General features: G+C 38.1%; 1 protein-coding gene across 14 annotated transcripts in view; it reads right to left on the bottom strand.

Moving 5' to 3' along the window:
• Pam (peptidylglycine alpha-amidating monooxygenase) overlaps nucleotides 1–15,017 on the bottom strand; it is a 296,974-nt gene that overhangs the window by 27,655 nt on the left and 254,302 nt on the right. For all 14 annotated transcript variants that reach the window (XM_060368297.1, XM_060368299.1, XM_060368300.1 and 11 more), the window contains one exon: nucleotides 10,275–10,404. In XM_060368297.1, coding sequence (XP_060224280.1) covers nucleotides 10,275–10,404 — 130 coding nt within the window. The remainder of the gene's footprint in view (nucleotides 1–10,274; nucleotides 10,405–15,017) is intronic.

Genomic DNA, 15,017 nt, shown 5'->3' on the forward strand with positions numbered 1-15,017 from the left:
ATAGTACCAAACCCTCAGTCTACTACAGTTTTTCCTATGCAGCCACGTTATGAGAAAGCTTCAGGTATAAACTGTGAACATCAAGAGACTAAAAAACAATAACTAATAACAAAATAAATATAATAGAATTTTGAAATTTCAAACATCATGGATTCTGGGATTTGGGGCCATTTTTTCCTAAGATAAGGATGACTTGAGCAACACACAGTGATGCTGTAAGTTTGCTTACGAGATGGCCGCTAAGTGACTAATACGTGTAGATTATAATCAAAGAGATGATTTCAGTCTTGGGCAAGATAGAAGGAGACTTTATTATACTCCTCAGATTAACAGACAGTTACAGGTTTAAAATGTGCAATTATTCATTTCTACAATTTTCTACTTCATACTTTTGGACTGGGCTACGTGCACGTAACGGAAAGCACAGTGAAACCCCACGTAAGGAGACTCGTGTGTTTATTGTGCACGTGACAAAGGTGTGCTGCTGCGTAAGCTCATGTTGCAAGGATGTAAATGGACCAAATACCAAGAAACCATTCTACACACTCAACAACAAAGCACTGAACCAGCACACACAGAGGTGTGACTAAATAAGTATATACACATTTTTTTTCTTTTTGCTCAACTGGGTAATCAGAAGAATTGGAATAGCACCAAACATCTGTCGAGACATATCGACAACTCGGGAAGGTGACAGACAGACTGCTCAAGTACATCATGAATCTATTTATTAGTTGGCTGGGATTTTTTTTTTTTTTTGTGGATCTGATAAAGAGGTCCCAGAAGGAACAAAGAAAGTTTTAAATCATACTCACTCGCCATTAAAAATATCTATCACATAATTATCGGAGCTTCTTGACTAGAAAGGTCTTTGGGGTATATTTTTCCTGAAAGATCGCAGTAAGTCCCCGAAGTAGTCCTTATTAATGATGTATTCAGTTGAATACAAAATATTGATTTAACTTTGTCAGCCTAAAACTTAAGTAAAATTGTTGGCATAAGCTATCATGTGTAGTTAAAACCACACAGCAGTGACTAGAAAAAAGCATATATTTATAAAACATATGCAGCTTCAGTTATAATGTCTCTCTCACAAAATGAAATGCATTGTATTTTAAATTAGTGTATATTCACCATATAAAATGATGGATTTTATTGAAATTTTCATACATGTCTGTTTTGTATTTTTATTTCATTTATAATCACCTCCATTATGATAATCCACTTACCCCAAATGGTCACACTTCTACTTCCATATCACGTAATAATTTAAATCGATATTTTGTATGAGAGATAACATGAAATAGTTTGCTTTCTGAGTTTTAGTTGCTTTGCTCAATATTCAATGACATAATTTTGTCCTTTAAAGATAAATAAAATTCATTGTCCACATATGCTATCCTTTCCTTAACCACTCCTCTGCTGATATACATTTTGGCTGAATATATAAAGTAACTATATTTTTATTCTTTACCAAGGGAAATTTTAATTGAGGTGAATTTAGATTCACACAGTTATATGAAATGACAGAGCTTCTGTATTAAACGATATCCATCTTTTCTCAATGACATTTTGTAAAACTACATAGAACATCATGACTAGAGCATTAACATTGATAGATCTACTGCTTATATTTTGATTTCCCTATTGCTTTTATATTCCTTAAAAGTTTTATTGAGACATAAGGTTTTGTTGCTTTGGTGTAGAATATATGGATCCACAATTTTTCTAGTGGGATGCACTTAGCATTTGGTAAGATGGAAAATTCCTAAGTCCTTACAATTCTCACCAAGTGCTGTCCATTTTGCATACAGCGAGTGTTCTGACTCATCATTAATAGCTCATAACTGTGGCATTCCAATGGCCTATTATGTCCCTTCACAAAGCAATGGCATATCAGACCTCAGCACACCCAATTCTGTATCTCCCCTTTGCAGAATAATAAGCTACTTGGAAGACAGTATATTTCCTTGCAGCTGCTTTCTACTATAATGGGTTGTAGTAAATCTGTAAGTTAACTGCCTCCCTTCTGTCTTGTTATTCACTTAAATATTCACCATCCGTCTCTGATCATGTAATACTTTTGAACAAGTAACAAAAACAAAACTCCTTCAACTTAATTGATAGAAAGAAATAAGGATCATTCCTCATTTGTCAAGTTCAGCCTTAATAAAATTTAAAAATATAACTATTATTCTTTTGTTTTCACAGACTCAAAACACTAAGCTTGCCTTCTGGGAATAAAAATTTGTGTTAATGAACAGAGATAAATAATTCAGTTACAGAGTACTATCCCAGGCAGGTCAAAAAAGAACGTTGGAGCAGATGAACAGGTCAGTAAGGAATAACCGTCATGAAGTCCCTGTCCTGCACTGCCCACAGTGTAGACAGACATCTGCTGAGTAACTTGTGTTCTTCTTGAACAGACACAACTTGTGTGATGGCATCTCCACGTAAGGCCCAGAAATGTCAGGTTTCTAGTATTGGTAACAAGTAGAAAAATTAACTCAGGGGACTCTCCCTTTCATTCCATCAGTTACCTTTTCAAGGTATGGCAGAAAACTAGGAAATGGCAAACTGAAAGAGAATCCTAACAGAAGTTAATACAAAGCAAATAAACCCATTCTCTATAATCATAATTTGGGACAATTGAAGCCACCAGCTTTCTCAGATTATCAGTGTGTATTTCCCAGTACCGCATGATAATATAGCAACTGAATATTCGGGGTTTTGTTTGATTTGCAGATACATTTCCAGATACATCTAGGTCATTTGTGTGTAAAAATGGCATCTTACATAGTGAACTAGTTACTTTCCCATGAAATTACATTTATCTTACAGATTATTACTACACTTCTGTTGTATCTCTGAAGGTTCTCTCAGTGAGTAGGTATGTTTCTGAATTTACTAACGAGGAGATCTCTTTATGCACTCATCACAAACAAACAAACACAAAAACAAAAGAAAAAAACAAAATTCAAATATTAGACACCTTACTTACATTAATACCATTTAACTATAGCGAATTACCTATAGCTACATGAATAACAAAAGGAAAGTATAAAATTCTGAGGAAAATTGCAGCTTCAAAGGCATTGACCACAATTAAATGGACCCAACCCTTTCATTTAACATCCTTCAGAAGAAGTCTGTCTGTTTAAACTGGCAGCACCAAAAGATATTCAGACACTGAAATGATTGGTTGTCTTTCCTAATCCTTTCACTTGAGATGGCCGGAGTTCCATGGAACTAACAGCTGGTCTCAGGTGTTACACAGGGCAAATAATAAAGCACAGACTGTTTTTGAAATGAGAAAACTTCACCACACACACACACACACACACACACACACACACACTCTGCCAAACAAAATAGTCTATAAACTCTCTTGTAATTCAAAGAAAGATAACCCTTGACCAGCTCAAAAATGGATGTCAGAATATAGAGTGAGCTTTATTGTTGCTATAGCAAACGGATTATCTGGTGTTTTAAAGCCGAGAACCCTGCTTCTGTGCTTGCAGAGAAGTCTTTATTTCAACCACATTTAACTTTTCACAGGGTATAATAATACCCTTGCACATTTCACACAGTGCCAAGAGCACGGATGGATTCTGTATGCCTCTCTGAAAAAGCACTCAGTTGCAAAGACTGAGCAGTGGCCTATGGGCTGGAATTCATCAGTTCTTTATTTTAACAGTTTGAATTCCCCATTAATGATTTTGCACATTAGCAGCTAATCAAACAGTTTAGATAAGGCTGAGAAGAAATGCTTTGCCATATTCACATACATACAAAGGACCAAAAGAAGAAGAAAATAAACTTGCGCACCATCAATCAAAATTAAGGGAATGCAAGATAAGTAATAACAAGAAGAAAAAAGTGACATGTTGTTGTAATTATATAAATTAAGAAACTGCGAAAAGAACCATAGGCTTTCAACAGAACAAATAAGCTCTCTAATGTTAGGGGAACAGCTTATAAAGCCCTCCTAAGTGGGGGTATGTTTAAAATATTACATTAAAAATAGCCTGAATTCATCCATGGTTTGGAAAACTCCTGTGATAAGGAAAAAAGACAGAGAAACCAGCACAGCTGTTTGGCACTCTTGATGGGCCTAGATCTGGAGGCCCCAATAAGCAGTGAAGAGAGTATGGAACCAGATATCAAGACTCTTGGGCTCTAGATGATTTTCAGTCAATACAACCACTGGGCACACGTGTTGTAATAAAATGCATGTTGTTATTAATCAATATGAGGCCCTTATTAAAAACCCCCACTTCGTTTTAGACAAGGAGCTCACATTTAGGCAGCTCAAATGTCTTGATGCATATCTCAAATCTACAAAGCAAAGCGGTCATGAAGGCAATGCCACATCACCTGTCTCTAGAAACATGGTCGCCTCTAAAGAAACTGACTCCTGTAATGGAAGTTTTGGTTTCTTTGTATGTTGTATAAGTATGCTTTTGTTTTAATCCCAAGTGTGGGATTTTAGATAGGCTATAGTTTGTCCACACCTGTTAACTGTCGCATTCGGGGTGTGATCTTTCCCAGCTGGTAACAACCTTCCATGTGCTACATGGAGAGGGGCGTGGTCTAGGACTCTGAGAGTGTAAATATAAGGCCTAGAAAGAGACCCTGTGGTGGCATTCTGGAGTGGTGTTCTGAGTGGCATTCGGTATTGGCCTGTGGCGTGAAGCAGTTTGGAGAGACCAGAGACTTGAGATGGTGTGGTGGTTTGGAGTGGACAGATGGAGAGAAATGCTTCAGGGAGCAGCGATATGGAGGAACCTGATGGCTGCAGTTGATGGAGAGTGGCATAGAGCCATAAAAAAAGATCTTGACCCTAACAAGCAGGGAGAAGTAAAGGGGTTGGGGTCCCCCTTCCTTAGTAACCTTTTCTCTCTCTTGTACTTAAGGTTGTGGGGTTGATGGAAAGGAGATAGAGGCCTAAACACCCCAAATAGAGCAGTATTAAGAAACAGACTGCTACAGGTGGCTTTCCACTACAGACTCCATTAGACTGGAGAAGAGAACAGTGAATGATGAATTGGAAAGAGCAGCACAAGAGTGGGAGAGGATGGCTTCTGCAATTTGGGTCATTGCAATATGGCAGAAAACCAGCATTCCTTTCATAGGGCTCACCTTTCTTTCAGATACCCAGAAATTGCGAATGTTTCAGTCATTTTGAGTTGTGTTGTTTGGGTCTAATCAAATCTTAAGGTATAAAAGAAAGAGCAGGTATTGAAGCAAAACCTCAGTCGGGTAATTCATTGCATGCAGGCTCCAGAGAGCTACAGAAGAATCCTGTACTGAATTTTTAACTCAAATTTGGAATAAAATTGATTTCCAGCACATCTAGGCAACATTCCACCAAGATGGTAATCAATGAAGATAGGGCTTGTGAGCTAAATGGAGGATGCTAAGAGGACCTAAAGTTCTCTGTGCACCAAGGTTACAGGATAGACCATGCACAATTAAAAAAAATGTAGTTATTTTTATTCCATGTGCATTGGTGTTTGTCTGCATGTATGTCTGTGTGAGGGTGTTGGATTTCCTAGAACCAGAGCTACAGACACTTTTGAACTGCCATGTAGGTGCTGGGGGTTGAACCTAGGTCCTCTGGAAGAGCAGCCAGTGCTTTTAACCATGGAGCCATCTCTCTAGCCCATAGTCACATATTTTAAACTATATTTATAAAGCATGAAAACTGGGTTCATCAGAAACCTAATACAAGGTTAGGAGGGATGGTTTACCTTCTGGATAATTAGGATTAAAATATCTGTAAAGTTAAACAATATTAAAGCTATTGAAATGACACACAGCTGAGATAAAGTCTTTAATATTCTGCAAAATACCAAATATACATTTCTAGAATAAAAGCTTTTAGATCTATTTCATGAATATATCTGAAGATTTTAGGAGATGAAAAATTAAACAGAGAGCAACTTGGTGTTAGAACTATTAAAAAGGAAAATAAAATATTGATTTGAAGGGAGAACTCAGTGATAGAGTATTTGGTTCCCAGCAACACACACACACACACACACACACACACACACAAACACACAGGCACATGCATACACATAGATACATGTACACAGACAAACATACACAGATAAAAGTGCATACAATGACAACACAGACACAGGCAAACACAAAGATACCCATAGACACTCACACAGTGAATATAATCCTTTGACACTAGATAGCTAGAAAACACATCAAAGATTGTAATTGTACCACCGTTGGATTGAATATGTATGGTGATGGGCTACTTCCATAGAAAAGACATTAAAGGACCAAAAACCCACTGCCTTCAGATTAAAACAATCACATCATCATGAAGGTAGGTTGAGGGCCTGGGGAACATTCAGCAGATAAATGCAGATAAAAGATGGGAGAAAACCCCATTCTGAATTAACGTGATGAAGGTAGACTCAGACTTGAGTTTAGCATGTGGAGAACTCTATGACTTCTGGAAAGGCCTTAGAATTGGGTAGCGTGTCCATACACAGGAACTTTGTTAACACCATAAAACGTCTAATGTAGAAATCAAGCCTTTGCTAGTATTTGCTCTGTCACTGCTCAATGTATGGTATCCCATTTTGTAATAGACTATCAGCATGTAGAGTATCTTCTCTATGAGATTAATATGATAATAAAATGCTAATATGGATCTTGTAGGTGTAGCTTGGGTTGCCATATCCTTGATGTTTTCATTTATACAAACTGATATATTTTGCCATTCCCTAGTTTTTATTGTCTTCTTTCTTATCAGTAACATTAAAAAAAATCTGAGTCAAAATTTTCCCCCAAATCCCTTACAGCTCCATGTGGGGAAAACAATAAGTGGCATACGGGATATGACTTTAAACCGCCGAAAATCAGTGCACAGATTTCTAGTTTAGTCAAAGAATTCGTGGTGAGTCATCCTGATACAACCCAAGCACAGATGAGATGAATGAAGGACAGGCCCAGAAACAAGCCTTTGACAGTGAAGGATGTCTTCTGGGGAGCAGGTCAGGAGCAGCCCTTCTTGAGATAAGAATTCCTTCACTCCTGCTGGGAGGTATTTACAGATTAAAGAAGGCTAGCTGCCCCAACAGTAGGGCAGACAAGAGGTTTCTTAAATTTCATTATTCCCTGCTGGCAACGGACACTTCCTATTTCTGCTCTAAGAAAAGTCTTAGAAGCAGCCATGTTGAAGCTTCAGATTAGTCAGGAGGAAAACGGAAATCAAATCCAGGAATAAAGATAATTTTTCAGGGTGGTAAGTGGTCTAGGATTTTTATTAACTTCATTTTGGTTGGCATGTTGGTTTAGCACAGCTTAAATAGAAAAGCGAGAAGTTACCAGGATGTAACAGGGGAGGACAACTGTTGGAATAGCATCAAAGGAGTTTTGGGGCTGAGTCTGAGAGACTGTTAGCTGCAAATTCTGTCTGATACATGAACATGGTCACTTTCTAAGAACTGTGAGATAAAATGAACTTGGTTTGATCCAGAACAAGCCTTTTCCTTGTGGAGCTTAAAGTTTTGTTGTACTGAGAAACTGCATAGGAAAGATTTCATGGAAAATGAACATAAGATTTGCCACATGGCTTCCCTCGGCTGAGATCAAGTATCACTAGTTTGAGAACAGTGCAGCAACAAGAATGCACTCTCAACCAACCTTTAACTCTGGCCTCTTGACCGCATAGCATTAATTCTGCTAGAAAGCATTATCTGTGCAATGCCTATCTTTTAATGAAGAAAATATGTTTTCTTTATAATTTATCCCAACAGGGGGTGTGGCCATGCAAATAACAGAATCTAAGGTCTTTTTCCTTGAAATAAATCCAAATCATTTTTTAAAAAAGAACAAAAACAAGCAAAGAACCACTACAGAGTAGTCTGCTGCTTCTAATCTTCTTCATGAATAATAAAGCAGAAACAGTCTGGAAGCTGATATCTTGGTGATCCTGAAGAAGTCTTCAGACTATGAACGGAAAAGCTAGCTGTGGCCCGGCGATAATGCCAGGGAGGGAAAGAGAGACTACAAATATTCTTATGGCTAAGAAATAAAGCCGAGGACAAAGGTGAAACAGATAGTGAGGTAAGCCATCATGTTCTAAGTTTTCAGCAGCCATTTAGCACTGCAAATACATGGCCTTGGTGAAGAATGTACTTCCACATGACTCTGGGTGCCTAGGTGAATGCTGGGTGCCAGGAAAACGCAGTTTTACAGCTGGGACTGCCTCATGAGCTGCAGAGAAGGTTCTCTAGTGGCTTTTGTTTCCTCGTCCTGGGTTGTCTCCCTCCCCATGCTCGCCTCTGCTAATTCTTCTCTGCTACTGAACTATTCCAGCCTCTACTGTTTGCTTGAAATGACTACAATATGAAAATGGAAACCTGGACTCTGTCCAATTTTAGCTTTTGCCAGCTGAAACTGTATCAATGGGAGAAAACGATGCTGTAATTTTCTTGTCTGGCAAAATGTGGTAAGAATTCCATGCAGAAAATGTAGCAATATTCATTAAAATGAAGACTAAGCCACAATGAGTAGTGATAGTTTGCTTTTAAAAGCACTTGTTAAAATACCAATAGGTGTTCAATAACAACCAAGTCAATGTACTAGAGCGGCAGGATGGCCATGCTGAGACCATTGTTTGCTTTGGGCTTGCAAGTAATAGCTTTCCTATATTCAATTTGTGTGACAACTAAAAAGGACAATTAAACAGCAATAAAAGTATCCATCTGGTCTGAAATGTTGATTAAATTTCATATTCAACTGCATAAAAAGAACTCATATATGTATGCTTGACAGAATTAGTTATCACAATTTGAGCTCCATAAAGAGAGGAGTGGACCCCCAATTTCCCAACTGAGATTCTATACTTGTATATATGAAAGGTGAAGGTTCATTGAAAGTTGTCGAAAACATATTTAAAATTTTACTTTCATGTGTAAATTTATAATTAAAAATACTACATGGATATTTATTAGTAAGTAGAATCAAAACAATATGCTAAGTTTTGGATGTACTCTTTAAAAAAATACAACCATTGAGTATGCTTATAGTACCTTCAGTGGGTACTGAAGGCTGTATACCAAGTGATTAAGTGGCCTATTCTGTTTTTAGATATAAAAGCCTGGCTTTATACTTGCTGTTGAGACATTTGGTTTTCATTTGTAAAATGTGATGGTCACAGTGATGGCATTTTAAGGCACTGATAGGCCTATAGTAAACAACAAATCCCAGACATGATTCTTAGAGTCTCCTAGAATACAGTTGAAGAGAGAATGAAAAGCCTGAAAGGAAACACAAAGGGAAAAACCAAACCAAACCAAAACAAAACAAAAAAACCAGCAGAAGTTAAATGCTCCTTCCTAGTGAAGTTTTAGATGTGGTGCTCATAAAAGGAATACATTTACATACTAATGAGCTTGTGTGAAAATCTGAAGGCCATGACACTGATGGCTCCCATACTCAGGGCAGCCAAGCCCTCCCAATCACAATGTCCACAAGGGTCACTGTTGTCAATGGCATGGGATGACATGAGGGATAGGAAGGGCCTGATGGCTTTAGGGTTCTTTTGTAAACAATCAGAGAAATAAGAAAATGCTTGGTTGTAGCCAACTAGTAACATCCTAGATGAATTGCTATCCTTGAAGTTTTGAGATGTTTCATGAATGTAAGGCTGAGCTTTTAATGTTTTCACTCTGGGAAAGGGGGTAATTTCAAGGAGGAGAGATTGGGATGATACATAGGCAGGATTGCAGGCTATTTCTGCCTTTCCAGTAAAGCAGTGAGACCACTGGGGCTTTAAAATGCATAGGATTTAAGTTTAAAACTTCCTTGTTTTAAAATGCACAAAATTTCCCCTCTGATGTTTAATGTAGCTGTATGTTAAGATAACATATTTTCTGTATAAAAATCATGCTCAGACATACAATGAATGATATAGAAATATAAGGCAAACATACCACTGTAATTCTAGAAATCAGAAAGATGTAAGGGAAGAAACAACCAAAGGAATATTACAATAGAACCAAAGTATCCATTCTGCAGAACATTAGTCACGAATCCAGGAACAACGCATCACTAACTGCTAGCATCACACAAGGAAGAGCCACCCGACTTTCATGTTTCCAGACAAATTCACAAACACTTCTTCAAAATTTTTGTGAAAAAATCAAAGAAATGAAACAAGAATTCACCTGTAGGTATCCTTAACTTAATGAAAAGCAACACCTTTTATTTTCATATACATTCTGGAGGAAAAGACTACTTACTTTCCATCCCAAACATGGTCACCTCTGTGGAAAATCACTAGGTTATTCTTAGAATCCAGTGCCACCCCAGAAACCTGGCCAGGTAACAAGTACACGCCAGGCCACTCCAGCGCCTCTTCCACATGGAAATCTAAAAGATAAATCCACACATGTATTCAGCATAATGAACAGAGGCAAGGACTCAGCATTGGCATAAAAACTCATGCAAAGACACTGAAAACAAGATCGAGCACAAAACACACTGCATGCACCATGCCAAGCAGCCTCTTCTCTGAGATTAAGTGCCCAGACTTGTCTTGAGACCATCTGCTTTCCTTTCTTGTTGCTGGGACACCTGTAAAATCAGACAATTCTTAAGCTACAAAAAAAGCCAACTAGAAAGCACTCCCTCTGGACAAGATTCTTAACTTTAATATCTTTGAAAACTTTGGTGTTTTGTTTGCATGTATGTCTGTGTGAAGGGGTCAGATATTAGAGTTACAGACAGTTGTGAGCTGCCATGTGGGTGCTGGGAATTGAACCTGAGTCCTCTGGAAAAGCTCTCTACTGCTGAGCCATCTCTCTCCAGCCTGAAGGTATTTGTTCAAAACAAAAATAAAGATCAGGAATGAGCAAAAAGTCAATCCCTCGATGTATCACTTTCTCCTGCTGGTCTCTCTGTATCTGTCTATCTATCTATCTGTCTGTCTGTCTGTCTGTCTATCCATCTGTCTACCTACCAAACTACCTATCTACGTACCTATCTGCCATCCACCCATGTGACTAAAATCTAGATGATCAAGAGATAGAAGTTCCTAGGATAAGCTATTTATTGATCATCCATCATACTGGAGCTATGTAGGACAGCATCATTTTTCTTAGCTTGAGTATTCCTATAAAAATTGGAATTCTCTGTTCTTGTATATATTTTATTGTTCTCTAACATTACAAAAAGGCAACACTGACAATTCAATTTTTTGACTGGCAAATTATTCCTGTTTCTGATTCTATTATTTCTATTCTGTATTCTGAAGAACACAATCATCAGAGAACACCTGAGTTCATTTGTGTTAATCCATGTCATAAACCAGCTTATGGATTAACAGTTACTATATACAATGTTATCTGTACTGGTGATACATAACTAATAAGATAGCCTTAAAAGATACTTATCACAGTTATATTTTCCCCCATCTCAAATGCTTCAACAAGGGATACCAAGAAATATCAGAGCAGCAATCCAAGTTCCATTGCTTTTCCCTACTTTCTCAAGAGTGTGGTAACTGCAGTTAAGCCTTCAAAAAGATGCATCGATTACTGGCAAAAGAAAGCAAAGCACAGAGCTTGTATAACAGGCACCTAAACACGAGAGAGAGAGAGAGAGAGAGAGAGAGAGAGAGAGAGAGAGAGAGAGAGGGAGAGAAAGAGAGAGAGAGAGAGCGCCAATATAAGAAACACTTAAAGGGAAGAAGGACTGTCTCTGACATGAACTCAGTGGCTGGCTCTTTGACAACCTCCCCCTAAGGGGGTGGGGGGCAGCCTTACCAGGCCACAGAGGAAGACAATGCAGCCACTCCTGATGAGACCTGATAGACTAGGGTCAGAAGGAAGGGGAGGAGGACTTCTCCTAGCAACAGACTTGGGGAGGGCCATGGGAGGAGATGAGGCAGGGAGGATGGGATTGGGAGGGAATAAGGGAGGGGGCTGCAGCTAGGATACAAAATAAATAAACTTTAATTCATAAAAAAATAAATTAAAAAAATAAAGTAGAAAAATAAAGAAAAAAGAAGCACTTACAAGTAATCTTCAGTTATGCAAAAGTAAAGATACCTGTCCATGTAAATAATTCTACTTCTCCACACACAGATTTTTGTATAAGTTAACAAAAAAGCTAACATCTACCAATGACTTTTAATAAAGTATTTTCAACAGCTAAGTGCATTCCTTACACTAAATCCTGTGATTATAGGATATAAAACATGATTCTTGGCCTTTATGAGCATAAAGATACAATAAGAATGCAGAAAGTAAGATATCTTTAGACATAAGGGAAATCAGGAACCATATTCTTTTTTTTTTTGATGTTGCAACATTTTTATTTTTTTCTTTTACTTTTATTATTATTTACAATTTATTAACTCTGTATCCCATCTATATCCCGTCCCGCTCCCTCATTCCCTCCAAATCTCACCCTCCCTCCCTCCCTCATCTCCTCCCTACCCCTTTCCAAGTCCACTCATAGGGGAGGACTTCCTCCCGTTTCATCTGACCCTGTTTTATCAGGTGTTTTCAGGACTGGCTGAAAAGTCCTCCTCTGTGGCCTAACAGGACTACTCCTCCCTTGGGGGGTGAGGAACCATATACTTAGGACAACAAAAGAGCATATGAACAGAGAAGTGGTCCTATATTCTGTCTTGAGGCTTTGGGTGGCATATCACGGAATGACTATCTCTTCAGATGTTCTCCTAGAGTAGCAAAAATTAGATATGCTTTTATGTCAACTTAAACATGCAGGAGCATAGGCTGAGGGGAACTAAGAAGTGGGAAGAGAATATTTTTTGTCAGAAAGAAGAAAGGTGAGGACATTTATAACTCTATATTTCATCATGTTTAGAAACCCGAGATAGGAGACGAATTCTATGTGAGGTGTTTTTGGCAAGCATGACTACAGGACAAGCCAACCATCAGATCTGATTTGAACTCAGACAGGAAAATGTATTATACACCACACAAAGAACCTGGACTTAACAAGGAGACTGTTGGCTTATTTTTTCATGGAGTGTCATGATATATACAGCAATTAATTTTAAGGCATGATCCAAGTACTTTCTGCATAGTAAAGCACAGAGTTTTGAAATGATTTAGTGTGAAATATATTGGAGCACGTGCTAATGCCATTTTTCTCTCATGTGTACTGTGATAGGCTCTCTTGGGTTAGAGTGAAGTAGTACAGAGTTTCAGCTACAACACCTGAATTTGCAAATAACCCTGGGCATATCAGTGGATGTTATGGAGCTTTCCAGGTAATAGCATCCATCATCCGTCACACTTGCTTGTCAAATAGGAGAAAAGGCTGGAAATGGATGCTACCGTCAATTGTGAGTCACTGAAGGTTTTTAAGCATGGGATGATATTATTAAAGTTGTGCCCTTGAAATGTAGCTTTAGCAATAAGGGCTTACACATTATAATTAGAGATGTCTAGGTTGATGAACAAATAGATAAATCATACCCCAAAGAAAAAAAAATTAGGTAGTTTTAAGATGCTTGATTTTGGGTGTATTTCATTCTGATCTTGGTTGTGGTTTGTGCATTAAGTTGTCATTATTCTGTTCTGAGTAACTGACTTTGGAACTTATAGATGGACTCTAAATGAACCTTAAGTATGTACTAAAGTGGATATTTAATTGCTTTGTTGCTTTCATCAGATTCTCAAGAGCTGAAAAACACAACTACATAGCTTTCATTTATGGTTTTGTCAAGTCTCATGAATGCTCCAGTGCCTATCAGAATAGCTAGCCTTTTCATACTCCTTTCTCTCTCTCTCTCTTCCTTCCTTCCTTCCTTCCTTCCTTCCTTCCTTCCTTCCTTCCTTCCCTCCTTCCTTTCTTTCTTCCTTCCTTCCTTCCTTCCTTCCTTCCTTCCTTCCTTTCTCTCTCTCTCTCTTCCTTCCTTCCTTCCTTCCCTCCCTCCCTCCTTCCTTCCTTCCTTCCTTCCTTCCTTCCTTCCTTCCTTCCTTCCTTCCTTTCTTTTTTTCTTTCTTTCTTTCTTCCTTCTTTTTTCTCTTCTTCCTTTCTCTCTCTCTCCTTCCTTCCTTCCTTCCTTCCTTCCTTCCTTCCTTCCTTCCTTCCTTCCTTCCTTCCTTCCTTCCTTCCTTCCTTCCTTCCTTTCTTTCTTTCTTTCTTTCTTTCTTTCTTTCTTTCTTTCCAGGGTTTTTCTGTGTAGCCTTGGCTTTCCTGGGCTTGCTTTGTAGACCAGGCTAACCTCGAACTCACAGAGATCTGCCTGCCTCTGCATCCCCAAGTACTGGTATTACAGGTATGTACCACCACACCTGGCTCATTCTTACACTCTTATACTCTCATAATTAATGAATACCACTATCTTACCCTAAAGTCGTACTGATAATAATATAAGACTACTCAGCAGAAATGTGACTTTGCTGCTTCCATGTAAGATAATACACACATATCCTTGTTCATGCAGCTTTTAGTTCTTTAGGCCACCAACCTGTAATGGGGTTAAGTGCTCATGAAGATGAATGGCATTGATTATCCAATGTGCAAAAGCCTGTATTGTGTTGGTGTTAAATACCAACTTCATAAAATGTTGGAACTTCTGTATAAAGAACTTTAATCTGGCTGTGAACCGTCTCAACATCATAAGACTGTACTTGGTTAAGCCAGGAGCATTATGTAAAAATTGTTTTGGACCAAACCACACCAATTATAAACATCAAAATACTTGTCAATATGCTTAAAGATTTTCCAAAGCACAAAGGCAGTATAAATGTCTAGAAAGCATTTATTGAAAGGTCCACTTTTGGGAATTTTCAATATAGTAGAGGTGATAGCTAAGGAAATTAACTCTAACACTATGAAGAACTCAGTCTTTAGCATGAAATGTTTGGAAATAATTTTAATTTCATTTACAGTAGCTTTACAGGTGTTGCAACTACCCAGCTAATACATGAATGTTAGATTTCTGGGACCTCATATCAATCAGGTTCTAGAATGGGAAAGGAAGTGCGTTTATGTTCTGCTTT

The sequence above is a fragment of the Meriones unguiculatus genome, chromosome 15 (assembly GCF_030254825.1).
Source record: "Meriones unguiculatus strain TT.TT164.6M chromosome 15, Bangor_MerUng_6.1, whole genome shotgun sequence".
Lineage (NCBI taxonomy): Eukaryota > Metazoa > Chordata > Mammalia > Rodentia > Muridae > Meriones > Meriones unguiculatus.